The 17,377-nt window shown below is 38.6% G+C and overlaps 1 protein-coding gene across 1 annotated transcript in view; it reads left to right on the forward strand.

Annotated features, from left to right (window-relative positions):
- BCAS3 (BCAS3 microtubule associated cell migration factor) overlaps positions 1 to 17,377 on the forward strand; it is a 557,971-nt gene that overhangs the window by 232,219 nt on the left and 308,375 nt on the right. The window contains exon 16 of the mRNA XM_037494441.2: positions 6,887 to 7,151. Coding sequence (XP_037350338.2) covers positions 6,887 to 7,151 — 265 coding nt within the window. The remainder of the gene's footprint in view (positions 1 to 6,886; positions 7,152 to 17,377) is intronic.

A 17,377-nucleotide genomic window follows, 5' to 3' on the forward strand; every position in this document is an offset into this window, starting at 1 on the left:
CCTCAGCATTAGGAATTACTCCTGTTGACCTGGGGGTCTTATCCAGCTTTTGACTTTGATTTTAGATTTCTGAAGACCTTTCTGCTTTTATAGAGGATTATTTTTGTCTAACAGTCTCATAGACTACTGTGACCAAACTGTCTAGTTTTGTACAGCCCTTGAACTAAGAATAGCTTTTATAGGTGAGCATTGGAATATATTTGATGATAATAATAGTAGCAGCACAGAACTCAATGAAGTATATCTCCTGTTAAAAGGATTCCATTCTTATCAGAAGATCCACATTACAAAAGCCAAAAAATACTCAGGAAAAATCTTGTTATATGAATCTGCATAGTAATCTTGATCTTATTGCTTTGCTTGTAAATTCTGAAATTTAATTATATGGCCCGTTCCATAAAAAGTTTGCTGAACCCTATATTAAAGGAAACCTGCACTTGTCTATGTAGACATTCATTTTCCCCTCTAATTTACAGCATTTTGAAATGCTTGGAACTAGAAATTATTTCCTTTGCTGTTCACATGTGTTTGGTCTAGATCAATTCTTTTTTTTTTTTTTTAAGATTATTTATTCATTCATTCATTCATTTATTTATTTATTTATTTATACCAGCACTGGGTACAGTCAAAAGCGCAGGAGGGTGAGAGAATTCACTAGAGCAGGGAGCAGAACAGGCAGAAGGACTGAGGTACACTGATGAGGGGAGCAGCGGGCAGCAGGAGAGGACTGCACGCCTAGTGGGGACAACTCGCCCGGCGGCAACTTGCCCTGCGGCCGGGGATCGAACCGGCGCTGTAGAGGCTGCAGGCAGCCTTGCAACCCAGCTTTCAACTACTGCGCCACGGGGGAGGCCCTAGATCAATTCTTGATTTCAAGTTTGTGAATAGTCAGTGAGTTGCAGAAATAATTATCTAAAAAATGTTTACTTCATAAAATTGAGAGTGGGTGTTTTTATTTTTTACGCTTAATATATTTTATTTTATATGATTCTTATATCATTTTTCATTTTTACACAATGTATGCATTTTCATCTTGGTTATATTCACCATGCAATTCCCACCCCCCTTATTTTGACCCTAATCCCTCCTCTCCTCCCCCCCCCCACCCTGCCCTGTAGTGTGTCTCTTGTTTATAGTTGCTTGTTGATTTTGATTATTTCTTTATCATAATTAGTCTTTTTCCTGGGCCCTTATTTAGGTTTTCTAAATTCCTGAGTGAGACCATCCGGTATTTTTCTTTTTCTTTCTGGCTTATTTCGCTGAGCATGATCCCTTCCAGCTCCATCCATGTTGCTGCAAATTGCATGAGTTTATCTTTTATCGTTTATCTGAGTAATAGTCCATGGTGTATATATACCACATCTTCTTGATCCAGTCATCTATTTTTGGGCATTTGGGTTGTTTCCATAGCTTAGCTTATTGTAAATAATGCTGCTATAAACATAGGGGTGCAGGTGCCCTTTAGAATTAATGTTTCTGTGTCCTTTGGATAAATACCTAGGAGTTGAATTGCTGGATAATATGGAAGCTCTATCTTTAGTAGGTTGAGGAATCTCCATAACAGCTTTCCATAGTGGTTGGGCCATTTTGCACTCCCACCATTAGTGCAGGAAAGTTCCTTTTTCTCCACATCCTTGCCAACATTTGTTGTTGCTAGTTTTTTTAAATATGTGCCATTCTCACTGGTGTAAGATGGTATCTCATTGTAGTTTTGATTTGCATTTCCCTGATTACAAGTGATGTTGAACATTTTTTCATATGCCTGTTGGCCAGTTGCCTATCCTCTTTGAAGAAGTTTCTTTTTAGCTCTTCTGCCCATTTTTTTTTTTAAACATTTGTGCTTAATTAATTTATTTTAATTTATACAAGCACTGGGTACAGTCAGAAGCGCGGGAGGGTGAGAGAATTCACCAGAGCCAGAGCGGGGAGCAGAGCAGGCAGAAGGACAGAAGTACACCGCTGAGGGGAGCAGCGGGCGGCAGGAGAGGTCTGTGCGCCATGTGGGACCCTCCTCCGGGGTGGCCGGGGAGCAGGCGGGGATCAAACCAGCGCTGCAGAGGCTGCGGGCAGCTTCTCAACCCAGCGCTCAACCGCTGCGCCACTGGGGAGGCCCTCTTCTGCCCATTTTTTGACTGAATTATTTACTTTGTTTTTGTTGAGTCTCATCAGCTCTTTGTAGTTTTTTGTGATCAGTCCTTTATTATTAGTGTTGTGTGCAAAAATTTTCTCCCAGTTGGTGGGGTTTCTCTTTGTTTTGGTTATTGTCTCTTTTGTTGTGCAGAAGCTCTTTAATTTGATGTAGTCCCAGCTGTTTATCTTTGCCTTCACTATCACTGCTTTGGGTGATGTGTCTGTAAAGATGGTTTTTTTTTTTTTTTTTAAATTTTTTTTATAGAGGCATGCTTTTTATTTATTTATTTATTTGTTTGTTTGTTTGTTTCATTTATACATGCACTGGGTACAGTCAGAAGCGCGGGAGGGTGAGAGAATTCACCAGAGCCAGAGCGGGGAGCAGAGCAGGCAGAAGGACCAAGGTACACTGCTGAGGGGAGCAGTGGGCGGCAGGAGAGGTCTGCGCGCCATGTGGGACCCTCCTCCGGTGGCCGGGGAGCAGCCGGGGATCGAACTGGCGCTGCAGAGGCTGCAGGCAGCTTCGCAACCCAGCGCTCAACCGCTGCGCCACTGGGGAGGCCCTGTAAAGATGTTTTTGAGGTGCATGTCATGTAGTGTTTCACCTGTATTTTCTTCTACATATTTTATGGTTTCAGGTCTTATGTCTAGTTCTTTAATCCATTTTGAGTTGGTTTTTGTGCATGGTATGAGGTAGTAGTCAAGCTTCATTCTTTTGCATGTAGCAACCCAGTTTTCCCAGCACCATTTATTGAACAAACTTTCTTTACTCCATTGCATATTCTTTGCTCCTTTGTCAAAGGTTAGTTGGCTGTAAATCTGTGGGTTTATTTATGGATCATCTATTGGGTTCCATTGATTTGTGTGTCTGTTCTTGTTCCAATACCATGCAGTTTTGATTGTTATGTCTTTGTAGTATAGTTTGAAATCTGGGCATGTGATTTCTCCATTCCCTTCTTTTTTTTTAGGAGCGCTTTGGCTATTCAGGGTTTTTGGTGGCTCCATATGAATTTCATCAATATTTGTTCTATTTCTTTGAAGAATGTCATTGAAATTTTTATTGGAATAGCATTGAATCTGTAAAATGCTTTTGGTAGGATGGCCATTTTGATAATGTTAATTCTTCCAACCCATGAGTGGGGGATATCTTTCCATTTCTTTGTGTCTTTATCTATTCCTTTTAACAGTGTTTTATAGTTTTCTTTCTATAGGTCCTTTACCTCTTTTGTTAGGTTTATTCCCAAGTGTTTGATTTTTTATTTTTGTTTCAATAATAAAAGGGATGGTTTTCTTGATTTCTTCTTCTTCAGATTTATTGTTTGTGTATAGGAAGGCTACTGATTTTTGTGTGTTAATTTTGTATCCTGCCACTTTATTAAACTGAATATGTTAATGGTTGCTGTCACAGATTATCTCCTCCTTCTGTATTTGTTTAATTCCAAAGGTGTGTCTTGAAGTCCCACAAACTGCCTAGGAGGTGGGGTAGCTGGATTGCTTGCTGGCCTCCAAATTGCTGGATCCCCCACTGGGTTCCAACTCCCTGCCAGGCAGGGCCTGGCTTGTGGGGGCCTTCAGCTCACCTCTGGCAGCGGGGGCAGCCCTCTCCCAGTTCCCAGCAGTCTTGGTTGAATCAAAGATCCCTATTCTAAAATGGCGAGTGGGAAGCGCACTTTCCTGTGCCTGTAGTCTGGTCCAGTGGCTGTTACCCAATCCCCCTCTTGACTCCAACTGGTGGCCAGACGGGGCCTGGTGTGAGGGGGCTTCCCAGCTCACCTCTGGCTGTGGGGCCAGCCCTCTCCCGGTTCCAAGCAGTCTTTGTTGAGTGAAAGGTCCTTATTCTAAAAATTGAGAGTAGGTATTTTTAAATAGTCAGAAGGATGTTTGTTTAGCTTGTAACAGTTCCTGGAATTGTACTTGGAAAATGTTATTTGCCATGATATCTAGTAATATAGAGCTAAATCCGAAGCAGGATACATCTAGCTCTCCTCTTCTGTTATGAGAAAATATTAACAAGAAATTGTCTAAAATTGAGGCCCATAAGTCATGAAGATGATGTCATTTTATTACTAGTTTCTATTTTGTGTAAAAAAACCACCCGCCTAGTTTGAGAGCAAGAACAGTTGAATAGTTATTTCACATTTTTAGATTAGGCGACTTGTTATCCTCTGTAACGTTCTTTTAAAGGATTATAGTTTCTGTGGTCTCTTGATAGCTTATATCTTTAGCAATCCTCTGTGCTCATTTATGTATGCTGATGTGTCTTCAAGGTCATAGAGCAGAATCTCTTCTCTATTAGCAGTTTTCTAAGTAAGCATTTAGGTGAAATTCTGTCTTCTTGACTTGATACTGATTGTTAGCACCACCTCCTATCAGAAATACTCTTCAAATGAAAGAAGGAAACTCCTTTTCATTGACAAGACCAGGAAGTGGTCTTGATTACAAGTGTTTCTGAAAATGAACATAAATTGCTCTTTAAACCTAAAGATTTTTTTATACATTTGGTTCTCATGTGTACCAGTGTATTTGCTGTTTTGATATATGATTTGTCTCACACTGTATTATTTTCTCTTTTGTTCATCTCTTCCTCTTTAAGTCAATTTAGATAAAAATTACTGTAGGCACATTACAGAGGTTAAACACCTGGGAGATGTTTCATAATTTTGGAATCCCTGGGAGTTAAATTTGTCAGCAAATGGTGGAATTTTGGGTATATCCATGTTTAGCAATGAAATGTCTTGATATATGAAACTAATGTTTCTTTTTCATACAGAAGATCCTAGGATCTTTTAGAGATCTTATTTGTAGAATAGTTCTGAAATATTAGTCAAGATTAGTCAAGATTTTACGAACTTAGGCTAATTTAATATCTAATGTGTTGGAACGTGCACTTCTCTGACTTCATGAGAAGTTTAGTTCATGATGTAATAATATAATAATTATGTACTAATGTAATGCCCTATTCATACTTGTATATAACACACACATGTTTTTTAATTTATTCGCATTCATGAACATGTGACTTTATTCTGTTGTGCTTTTACCTGGTCTGTATTCTTTTTTTTTTTTAACCTTTTTAAAGCATCCTTTAATGCTTGTTTTATGTATTGGGAAATAAGTTGTTCATTTAGTCAATGGAGAAAATCTTTCATCAGCATCTTCAGCTCACCTTCCTTTTCGAGTCTATGTTTTAAAGTGGTAGAATAATATTTACTTTTACATGCTTTTCTTTTTTTTTTTTTAAATATTTATTTATTTATTTATTCATACAAGCACTGGGTACAGTCAGAAGCGCGGGAGGGTGAGAGAATTCACCAGAGCCAGAGCGGGGAGCAGAGCAGGCAGAAGGACCGAAGTACACTGCTGAGGGGAGCAGCGGGCGGCAGGAGAGGTCTGCGCGCCATGTGGGACCCTCCTCCGGTGGCCGGGGAGCATCCAGGTATCGAACCGGCGCCGTGGAGGCTGCGGGCAGCTTCTCAACCCAGCGCTCAACCGCTGCGCCACCAGGGAGGCCCCTTTACATGCTTTTCTTTAAGTAAAAATGTAATGGACACATTTTTGGTTTTGTCATTAGATACCAGGATAAGGGTAGTAAATTCAATTTACTAATTTGAAAATCCTAGAACTTCTATGTTCATTGTTCATTAAATGTCATATAAATTACTAGCTTTCCCTCAGTCAAGTCTGTGACCAGGTAGTTGATTTAGTAAATATTCTTTTTTCTCCTTTTTTTCTTGGACATTGCTGCACATATTTCCTATGTTGGTTTTTGACACTGAAAGGACAGAGAGTCTATATGGTCCACAAAATTTGCTAGCCACTATAGATAAAGGCTTTTTGATTTTGTTTCATTTTGAGATCTTTTTTCTTCTGCATCCCACCACTCTTCAGGGACCATTGTCTGTGACTGTTGATGGAATTTTTAAATAATTTTCCTAAAGCTATCCTTATCCCTAGTGGAAATCCACTCTTCTACATTTCACTCCCAGAACCATTCTTTCAAAATTGAAATCTTGACTACATTATATTTTAAATAAAACCCAAACATTGCTTTTTCTGACTTATGCAAACTTGTGGAGTTTCTGACATACTGAACTACTTGCCCATCCTTTACTTCCATCTTAGATCCATGCTTTTATATCCGAAGTAGAATATCTAAATTGCAATATCTAAGTATATCCTACTTCAAAACTAAATGGCAAGAACCCATGCCTATTCTGATGTTTTTCAATGTACTCCTAACCCTCCACCTTCAACATCTAATTTTCACCTCTCTCAACCACAGTCTAGTATAACTGAGACCATTATTTCACTCTTTATATATCTTCACAAGTCTTTTCTTCCTGTTAATCTAAAAGCAAAAATACTATTTTTTTACCCATTTGTTCCTAGTGCTCAGGATAGTACCCAGTAAGAGTATGAAGGAATAACTTATTTTTACTATACTATGTTTGTAAGAAGCCAGATTCATTTAGAAAAATAAACAGGACTCATGTTTTCTTACAGCCCTGTAGGTTGAAGTGGCACGGTCTTCTTTTTTGACTGGGCACACTATACAGCAACCTTAATGAGAAGTGTTGATTAATAGTCACTTTGAAACTCAATTGTAGAACAAAACATTTTACTTATAACCCAATCTTAGATTAATTTGGTAGTGAAGCAGCCATTTCTTTTCATATTTCATGGACTGTATGTGATACTCTACAGTAAATTCAAGTAGTTTCAACCATTCCTGTGTTTTTCCTTATCTCTTTACTAGGTACAAGACATCTGCTTCAGCCATGACTGTCGCTGGGTTGTGGTCAGTACACTCCGGGGTACTTCCCATGTTTTCCCCATCAACCCTTATGGTGGCCAGCCTTGTGTCCGAACACACATGTCACCACGAGTAGTCAATCGTATGAGCCGGTTCCAGAAAAGTGCTGGACTGGAAGAGATTGAACAAGAGCTGACATCTAAGCAAGGAGGTCGCTGTAGTCCTGTTCCAGGTCTATCAAGTAGTCCTTCTGGATCACCGCTACATGGTAAACCTAATTTTCTTCCTCCCCACTGTCCCCTGCAATCATCCATCCTTTTATCCTCAATATTTGAGATCTGGGATAAAATAAAGCCATTTTTCTAGTGTGTTCACATAAAAGCAAGATTTTAGGTATTTGTAATTTTTAAAATCATTCAACAAATGTAAGAAATCGAAGTCAGCATAGTAATGGTGATCTTTGTAGACTCTGAAGTTCCTGTTTTCATAAATTTGGGGATTGAATCTCAAATCCTCAAACCTTTTTCTGAAGACTCATCTTTAACCAAGCTCACTGTTATAGTTTATCACAAAAGGAATTGTCATGAGGCAAGTGTATTTTAGAGCGACATTTGCATTTTATTTTAAAATACATCTCTGTGGGTTTTCTACCAATATATTGCAGGGAAAAAATGTATAGCTCCATAACTTAGCTTTATAGGAAATAGTTGTATCAGACTCATCCCAGTCAATAAATGAAATATTATAGAACACCCTTTTTGTGGCCTTTCTCTAGAAGATAAAAAAATGATTCTGATTTTCATGATCATTATCTCTTCCTTACTTTTGAGAAATAGTCTTACTCCTTAGGAAGTATCCTTTGTTGGTCACTATTTTATTTATTTGTTTGTTTGTTTGTTTATTTATTGGTCACTATTTTATAAGTAGAATTACAAAGTATATATATTTTGTTATATTAACCTTTTAAAAACATTGTTTGTGAGATTAATTCATATTGTCCTATGTAGATTTTATTAAGTGAAAACATATGTAGGTAAGTGGAATCCTGGAGAGAATTCTGTAAAAAAATTCAGGATTTTTATTTATTCCTCAGCACAATTTATTAGCACACAATGCTATTATTTTCATAAGAACAGTTGAAATAGCATATATATTTAACTTAACTAGTGATTCATGATCTTCAAGGTTGAATCTTTTAGAATTTATCTTTGGTAAATTAAAAAATTTTTTTAGATTACAATAATTTCATTTTGTAAAATGGTTAGAAAGCTATATGATATTAGTATTTTCATATAGTTTAAGAATGTTTACATTTTGCTGCATAATTAGATAATACTATAAGTCCTTTCAGTATCTTTTTCTTTCTATTGACTATTTTTTCTTAAATTTCACCAAAGACATTCAGTGTGTGGATGTGGGCATCTGGGCAAAAAAGAGAACCACAGATATATTAGTAGAAAAATAGAAAGATTTTTTTTTTTTTTTTTAATAAATTTTATTGTTATATTCCCCATACAATTGCAGCCCCCCCATTCTGACCCCAATCCCTCCCCTCCCACCCCCGCCCCCCTAAAAGTGTCTCTGGTTCATAGTTTTTTGTTGATTTTGATTTTCACTTTCTTATAGTTATTCATTTTCCTGGTCCCTTATTTAAGTTTTCTAGATTCCTGCTATGAGTGAGACCATCCGGTATTTTTCTTTTTCTTTTTGGCTTATTTCGCTGAGCATGATCCCTTCCAGCACCATCCATGTTGCTGCAAATTGCATGTGTTTATCTTTTTTGAATGCTGAGTAATATTCCATGGTATATATGTACCACATCTTCTTGATCCAGTCATCTACTTTTGGGCATTTGGGTTGTTTCCAAAGCTTAGCTATTGTAAACAGTGCTGCTATAAACATAGGGGTGCAGGTGTTCTTTGGAATTGATGTTTCTGTGTCCTTTGGGTAAATACCTAGGAGTGGAATTGCTGGATCATATGGAAGCTCTATGTTTAGTAGGTCCAGAAATCTCCATACAGCTTTCCACAGTGGTTGGACCAGTTTGCACTCCCACCAACAGTGCAGAAGAGTTCCTTTTTCTCCACACCCTCGCCAACATTTGTTGTTGCTAGTTTTTTTAATATGTGCCATTCTCACTGGTGTAAGATGGTATCTCATGGTAGTTTTGATTTGCATTTCCCTGATGACAAGTGATGTTGAACATTTTTTCATATGCCTGTTGGCCATTTGCATTTCCTCTTCAGAGAAGTTTCTTTTAAGCTCTTCTGCCCATTTTTTGACTGGATTATTTTCTTTGTTGTTGTTGAGTCTCATCAGCTCTTTGCAGATTTTTGTGATCAGACCTTTATCATTAGTGTTGGGTGCAAAAATGTTCTCCCAGTTGGTGGGGTTTCTCTTTGTTTTTGTTATTGTCTCTTTTGCTGTGCAAAAGCTCTTTAATTTGATGTAGTCCCAGCTGTTTATCTTTGCCTTCACTATCACTGCTTTGGGTGATGTGTCTGTAAAGATGTCTTTGATGTGCAAATCACGTAGTGTTTCGCCTATATTTCCTTCTATATATTTTATGGTTTCAGGTCTTATGTCTAGTTCTTTAATCCATTTTGAGTTGATTTTTGTGTATGGTGTGAGGTGGTGGTCAAGCTTCATTCTTTTGCATGTAGCGACCCAGTTTTCCCAGCACCATTTATTGAACAAACTTTCTTTGCTCCAATGCATATTCTTTGCTCCTTTGTCAAAGATTAGTTGACCATAAATCTGTGGGTTTATTTCTGGATTTTCTATTCGATTCCATTGGTCTGTATGTCTGTTCTTGTTCCAATACCATGCAGTTTTGATGATTATGGCTTTGTAGTATAGTTTGAAGTCTGGGAGTCTGATGCCTCCATTCCCTTCTTTTTTTTTTCAGGAGAGCTTTGGCTATTCGAGGTTTTTGGTGATTCCATATGAATTTCATCAATAATTGTTCTATTTCTTTGAAGAATGACATTGAAATTTTGATTGGAATAGCATTGAATCTGTATATTGCTTTTGGTAGGATGGCCATTTTAATAATGTTTGTTCTTCCAATCCATGAGCAGGGGATGTCTCTCCATTTCTTTGTGTCTTCTTCTATTTCTTTTAACAGTGTTTTATAGTTTTCTTTGTATAGGTCCTTTACCTCTTTTGTTAGATTTATTCCCAAATATTTGATTTTTTTTGTTTCAATAACAAAAGGGATGGTCTTTTTGATTTCTTCTTCTTCAGATTTATTGTTTGTGTATAGGAAGGCTACTGACTTTTGCGTGTTGATTTTGTATCCTGCCACTTTACTGAACTGATTGATGAGTTGAATTAGCTTTTCTGTGGAGTTTTTGGGGTTCTCTATGTATAATATCATATCGTCTGCAAATAGTGATAGTTTGACTTCTTCTTTTCCTATTTGGATTCCTTGGATGTCTTTCTCTTGTCTTATTGCCCTGGCTAGGACTTCCAGTATTATATTGAAAAGCAATGGTGAGAGTGGACATCCTTGTCTTGTTCCAGATCTTAATGGAATTGCTTTCAGCTTTTCACCATTGAGAATGATACTGGCTGTTGGCTTGTCATAGATGGCCTTTATGATGTTGAGGTATGTTCCTTGTATCCCCAGAATTTCAAGGGCTTTTATCATGAATGGGTGTTGCACTTTGTCGAAAGCTTTCTCAGCATCTATTGATATTATCATATGGTTTTTATATTTCTTTTTGTTGATGTGTTGGATAACGTTGATTGATTTTCGGATGTTAAACCATCCTTGTGCCCCTGGAATGAATCCAACTTGGTCGTGGTGAATTATCTTATGGATACATTGTTGGATTCTGATAGCTAAAATTTTATTGAGGATTTTTGCATCAGTGTTCATTAGGGAGATTGGCCTGTAGTTTTCCTTTTTTGTGTTGTCCTTATTCGGTTTTGGTATTAGTGTAATGTTGGCTTCATAAAACGTGTTTGGTATTGTCCCTTCCTTCTCAATTTTTTGGAAGAGTTTGTGAAGGATAGGCACTAATTCGTCTCTGAATGTTTGGTAGAATTCATTTGTAAATCCATCAGGTCCTGGGCTTTTGTTTTTGGGGAGGTTTTTGATTACCATTTCAATTTCGCTAATTGTAATTGGTCTGTTTAGGTGTTCTATTTCTTCTTTATCTAGCTTTGGGTGATTGTAGAGTTGTAGGAATTTGTCCATCTCCTCTAGATTGTTAAACTTGTTTCCATATAACTGTTCATAGTAGTTACTGATTATTCTTTTGATTTCTGCTGTGTCTGTTGTGATTTCTCCTCTTTCATTGATGATCCTGTTTATTTGTGCTTTCTCCCTTTTTTCCTTTGTGAGCCTGGCTAGGGGTTTGTCTATTTTATTGATTTTTTCAAAGAACCAGCTCTTGGTTTCATTGATCTTTTGGATTGTTTTTTTAGTTTCAATTTCATTTATTTCTGCTTTGGTTTTTATTATTTCTTTTCTTCTACTGGTTTTGGGGTTTTTTTGTTGTTCTTTTTCTAGATCTTTGAGCTTCGAGATGAGGTTGTTTCTTTGCGTTCTTTCTTGTTTCTTGATGTGAGCTTCTATTGCTATATATTTTCCTCTTATTACTGCTTTTGCTGCATCCCATACATTTAGGATATTAGTGTCCTCCTTGTCGTTCAATTCAAAAAATTTTTTAATTTCTTCTTTGATCTCCTCATTAGTCCAATGGTCTTCCAGTAGTGTGATTTTTAATCTCCATGAGGTAGGAAAGTTCCTTGCCTTCTTTTTATGGTTTATTTCTAGTTTGATGCCTTCATGGTCAGAAAAGATGGTTGATATGATTTCAATCTTGGTGTATCTGTTGATGTTTGTCTTGTGCCCCAGTATGTGATCGATCCTGGAGAATGATCCGTGTGCGCTTGAGAAAAATGTGTACTCCGTTTTTTTGGGGTTTAGTGTTCTATAGATGTCTGTTAAGCCTAATTGCTCTAGGTCCTTATTTAGAGCTTTGGTTTCTTTACTTATTTTTTGTCTTGTTGATCTATCCATTGTTGATAGTGGTGTGTTGAAGTCTCCCACTACGTATGTGTTTTCTCTGATGTCTGTTTTCAGAGAGGACAACAGTTGTCTGATATATTTTGGTGCTCCTTCGTTTGGTGAGTATATGTTAATGAGTGTTATTTCTTCTTGAAGTATTGTCCCCTTGATCATAATGTAGTGACCATTGGGGTCTCTTTTTATCTTTTTGAGTTTGAAATCTGTTTTATCTGATATAAGTATAGCTGTTCCTGCTTTCTTTTTTGGTCCATTTGCTTGTAGGATTGTTTTCCATCCTTTAACTTTGAGCCTATTTTTATCTTTTGTAGCTAAATGTGTTTCCTGGAGACAGCAAAAGGTTGGGTTTTGTTTCTTAATCCAGGCTGCCACTCTGTGTCTTTTTATTGAAGAGTTTAGTCCATTTACATTTAGAGTTAATATTGATATGTTAACATCTGTATTTGCCATTGTGTTTGTCTTTCCTTTGATTTTATTTATTTATTCTTTTAATAACTTTTTTTTTTTTTTGGCCTTCTTTCATTGTTATTCGTCCCTCTGAGGTTCTGGCTTTAGGACTCCTTGTAGTATTTTTTGGAGTGGGGGTTTAGTTGCAATGAAATTCCGGAGTTTCTGTTTGTCTGGGAAGGTCCATATTCTTTCTTCAAAGAGGAAGGAGAGCTTTGCGGGATAGAGTATTCTTGGTTGGCATCTGTTTTCTTGGAGTCTGTTGACTATGTCCCTCCACTCTCTCCTTGCCCGTAGTGTTTCTTCGGAGAAGTCTGATGTCAGCCTGATTGGTTTTCCTTTGAATGTTATCTGTTTCTTCCCTCTTGCCAGCTTCATTATTTTTTCCTTGTCCTGGATTCTTGGGAGCTTTACTATTATGTGTCTTGCTGTATTTTTCCTTTCGTCGTGGAAGTTTGGTGTTCTTCTTGCTTCTTGTATATCAATTTTCAGCTCCTTCTTCACATTTGGGAAGTTCTCTTCAATTATCTCTTTGAATATTTTCTCTGTTCCTACATCTCTCTCCTCTCCTTCTGGTATTCCTATAACTCTTATATTTCCTTTCCTCATGGAGTCAGATAGTTCCCGAAGTCTTTCTTCGTTCTTTTTCCTTCGTACTTCTCTTTCCTTTTCTGTTTTGGTTCTTTTTATTTCTGTGTCTTCAAGATTACTTATTCGTTCTTCCATTTCATCTATTCTGCTTTCATTGCTTTTCCCAGAATTCTTTAGTTCTTCCATTAATTCTTTGATCTCCTGCATTTCTTTTACTTCCCTCTTTAGGGACTCAATTTCTTTCTTCTGACCATTGTTTTCCCTCTCTAGGGACTCAATTGCATTCTTCTGATCGTTGATTATTTTTCCCTTATCATTGTTTTCCTTTATGACTTCTGTCAGTTTTTTAATCACGGCAATTTTAAATTCTCTTTCTGGAAGGCTCAGAAATTCTTCCAAGTTATTGTCTTTGCAATCTGGGGGCTGGCTTTCTTTTTGTGGTGTGCTTTTTCTCTGGAGAGTTGCTAGGTTGCGTGTGGTTCTTCTCCTCCCTACTGTCTGTTTTCTAATTTGCCGTATGCGTTGGGACACTGTGTTGTTGGGACTGGCCGGCATCTTGGGTGGGCTTCTCTGTTCCCCTCTGGTTCTTCCAGGAGTCATCTGTCAGTTTCAAGCAGCCTTTAATGGAGAAAGGTCCCTGTTCTAAAATGCCGATGTGGGGACACACTCCCCTGTGCGCCTGGTCTGCCCCGGCGGTGGGTTCCTGCTCCCCTCTGGGCTTGGACTGCAGGCCAGAGGGGGTCTGGCGTGGGCGAACTTCCCCCGCTCACCTCTGGCTCCTGAGGAAGCCTTCTGCAGGTAGTCTTTACTGAAGAAATGTCCCTGTTCTAAAATGGTGATGTGGGACACACTCCCTGCGCGTCTGGTCTCAGGCACACTCTTCTGCGCGCCTGGTCTGCCCTGGCTGTGGGTGCTCGCTCTCCCTGTGGGCTCAGACTACTTGTTCGGAAGGAGCCAGGTGTGGGCTAACTCCCCAGCTGGCCACTATCTCCTTCAGTAGCCTGTGCTGGGGTCAAGTCGCTAGGTGGCGCCAGAGATCTCTCCTAGAGCCCTTGGGGAGCTGATTTTCCACCCCGTGGGACAGGGAGCAGAGCGGGGATGGTAGGGTACACCTCAACGGCTTTGGGGTGCTGTGTCTGCCTTGTGCCCCACCGTCGTGGGGAACCCACGCCCCTAATTTCGTGCCCCGGGTCTCAGTTCCAAAGCCCTCAGTTCCAGGACGCGGGCTGTAGCCCAGATCAGTGGCGCGGGAATGGCGCCTTTTGAATCCCGCTCCCCTGCCTGGGCGCCTTGTTCCTGCTCACTCAGGGAGGGCCTCCGCGGTCTCCCCGCAAGCCTAGGTCGCAGGCGCGGGGACCTGGGCAGCTGCGATCCGGTCTGGATCCGCGCCACTTTCCGCGCAGGCTTACCGGGCGGCCGGGGCTGTGTGGTGGGGCTGGTCTCCTCCTGGGCGGGGCTCTCTTTAATGGCGCCTGGAGCTCACCTCCGCGGCGGATCCTGCAGGGTTCGCCTCAGCTCCCGTTCAGGGGGTGTGGTGGCTGCAATAGTTCCTTTCCACTCACAGTCCCGCTTGCTGTGTCCGTTTTTCTTGTTGGCCGTTTTGGTTTGTTGTTTCCTCCTCTCTGCCGGTCGGAGAGTGCCGACTTTGTGGGCGGGGGAGGGGAGCAGGGTTCTGTGCTTCCCTCTCTTCTCGTCCTCTTTTATGGCAACTTTCTTCTTCGGGCAGTTTGCTGGAGTCACCCGTTTATCTTCCGTGTCCCAGTTCTCACTGGGACCTGCCACTTTTCCTCCCTATTAACTTTTTTTAATGGGAGATCTTACTCGCAGCGTCTCCTCGCCGCCATGTTGCTCCGCCCACTATATAAAATAGAAAGATTTATAATCTTTACCTTTATATAACCTTAGAAAGTCATCTTTTTTTCTGTTTCTTATTCCTATGCCTTTCCTGTGATGCATGCCACAAACCAGGGCTTTGTGTTAGGCTTTGGTCATGATGTTCACAAAAAATCAAAGTCAGTTTTGTCCTTGTGTACCTTCTAGTTCAAGGGCAAAGACAGATATTAAATGACTGTGAACAAATTCCTTCGGGTACATACTTGGTGAAAGGTGCAGTGGTCTAATCAATCATGGATTTGTTATTTGTAAAAGATAAACAGTTGGAGAACAATACTTGATTTCTGAGTGAAAATATACTTTTTCTCTCAACTATATTCCTTTCTTGGCTCTTCATATTTTCACCTAAACTAAATGGAGCCATCTCAGAGAGGAGGTTATAGACTGTTTGCCAATACAGCTGTCCTTTACCTTCCCATTTGAAACCAATTAATACAGTAGGCACTTTCCTGCTGATAACGTGTTAAAATTTTACTGTGTTGGAATTTCAGCCCATTACTCTAGTTTTTCTCATTTTTAAGTGCAGACCTTAGAGCAGTGCTCATTTTTCTTCATGTTCTTTTTGTATCTTACATGTCAAAACAAAATGGGCATTGTTGTTGGTTAGTTCTAAAAATGATGTATTTACAGTTTGTGGATAAACATTCTGATGCTGGTCAAAAACAATGTAAACCTTTGGACAGGGTGGGATTCATCTTGAAAATGAATCATACTTTGGCGGTATTACTGTTGTTTGTCTGTGCTCTTTTTAGCAAAGTAAAGGAAACTGTTAAATAACAGTTGATATAGGGATATTTCCTTTTTACTCTCTGGAGTCAATCCAGTTTAAGTTAGGATTATTTTATCTATTTGCATTTTTTTTTTTAACTTAACAGAGGTTAGTTATTTGAAATATATTCTCTCTAAATATTGCTTTCATTTCTGATTTTGTTGCCTGACTTTTAAACTTTACTAGGAGTTCTTAAGAACCACGAACATGGATAAGAAAAAAATTTACATCTTTATTTATTACTGCATACTAAATTTAAAACATTTCCTTTCATTATGAATACAGACAACACATGATAGAAATATTAGCAGTCTTTGTGACATTTTCACCAATAAAAATGTAGATGTTTACATGTACATTCCATAATTTTATATGAAGTATTGAATTACTGAAATATATTTGAAATTTTATTTCTTCTCATCACTACTTTGAAGTTAAATATTATGTAGTGATTACTGATTTCATTTTTTATTATTTATTACATATATCGTGAAGTAACTTAATTTTTGAATATAATGATAAATACATTTCAATAGAATTGGCTAAATTCTTTGTAACTACTTAATATATTTCAATGTCTTACTGTACTCTTAGAATGTTAAAGAAGGTCCCATCTTACTTATAGCTTCTTGTCCTACCACAACTAGATTTCTCTAACCTTTGCTGAATTTGCCACATTTTAATTTCTTGACTCCTTTCCTATTTGTATAGTTTTCTCTACTTGAAATATTTGTATGCATACTAAAACTCTACTTCTTTACTTTCTGGCTAAAAATACCACTTCCTCTCTTAAACTTCTCAAACATCTGTTATCTGTCTCAGCCGAATGTTGTGTCATCTGTATCAGCCTTGATACTGCTCGTGCTTTATTATGTCGGTTGTTCATTGATATGCCTGTGTGTCCTGTGAGGTTGAATGCCATGATGATGGTGTCTTTTTTTTATGCTTATAGTTGTCACTTGACATCTTGTGTTGCATTTGCTAAAAAGTAAGCTTCCAGCCAAAGTTTTCATAGTAAAACAATTTAGATTTAAATCCCATTATGTCACAATGAAGATCTTTTTGCTCACAGTAGCATTTTTTTCTTAACAGCCGAAAGATACATTCATTTATTCAGAGCTGTTAGTGTTTGCTGTGGGCAGGGACTATTCCTGATCTCTTGTTATATATCAGTAACCAAAAGAGAAAAATATCAAAGTTCCCATGGGACTAAATTTTTAGTGGAGTGCAGTCAACTATAAACAGCATAGATAGGTAGGTAGGTAGGTGGGTGGGTGGTTAGGTAGCTAGGGATGCTTATGGGGAAAATAAAGGGTAATGGGGGAGAATAGGGAATGCCAGGAGGGCATTCAATTTGAAATTAAATGCTTTTTGATGAATTTATTGAGATGATGACATTTGAGCAAAGATTTGATGGAAATACAGAGAAAGCCATGTAGATTTGTGTTCCAGGCAGAAGGGACAGCCAGTATAATATCCCTGAGCTGGAATGTTTCTGGAGTATCCAAGGAAAGGCAAGGAGGTCAGTGTGATTGAAGCGCAATGTGCAAAGTGCACAGGACAAGATACGGTGAGAGGGGAAATGTGGTCAAATCATGTCAGCCTTTAACTTGTACTTGAGTGCAATGGAGAATCTGTAGAGGGTTTAAAAATAAGAATGACATGATAAGACTGTGTTGTGGTAGGATCAGAATGGAGAGCTGTATTGAGAATGCACATTTGTAGGTTGACAAGAATAGAGGCCTAGTTAGACCAG

This window comes from Talpa occidentalis, unplaced genomic scaffold, assembly GCF_014898055.3.
Source record: "Talpa occidentalis isolate TD23 unplaced genomic scaffold, MPIMG_talOcc4v2.1 talOcc4.7, whole genome shotgun sequence".
In the NCBI taxonomy this organism is placed as follows: Eukaryota; Metazoa; Chordata; class Mammalia; order Eulipotyphla; family Talpidae; genus Talpa; species Talpa occidentalis.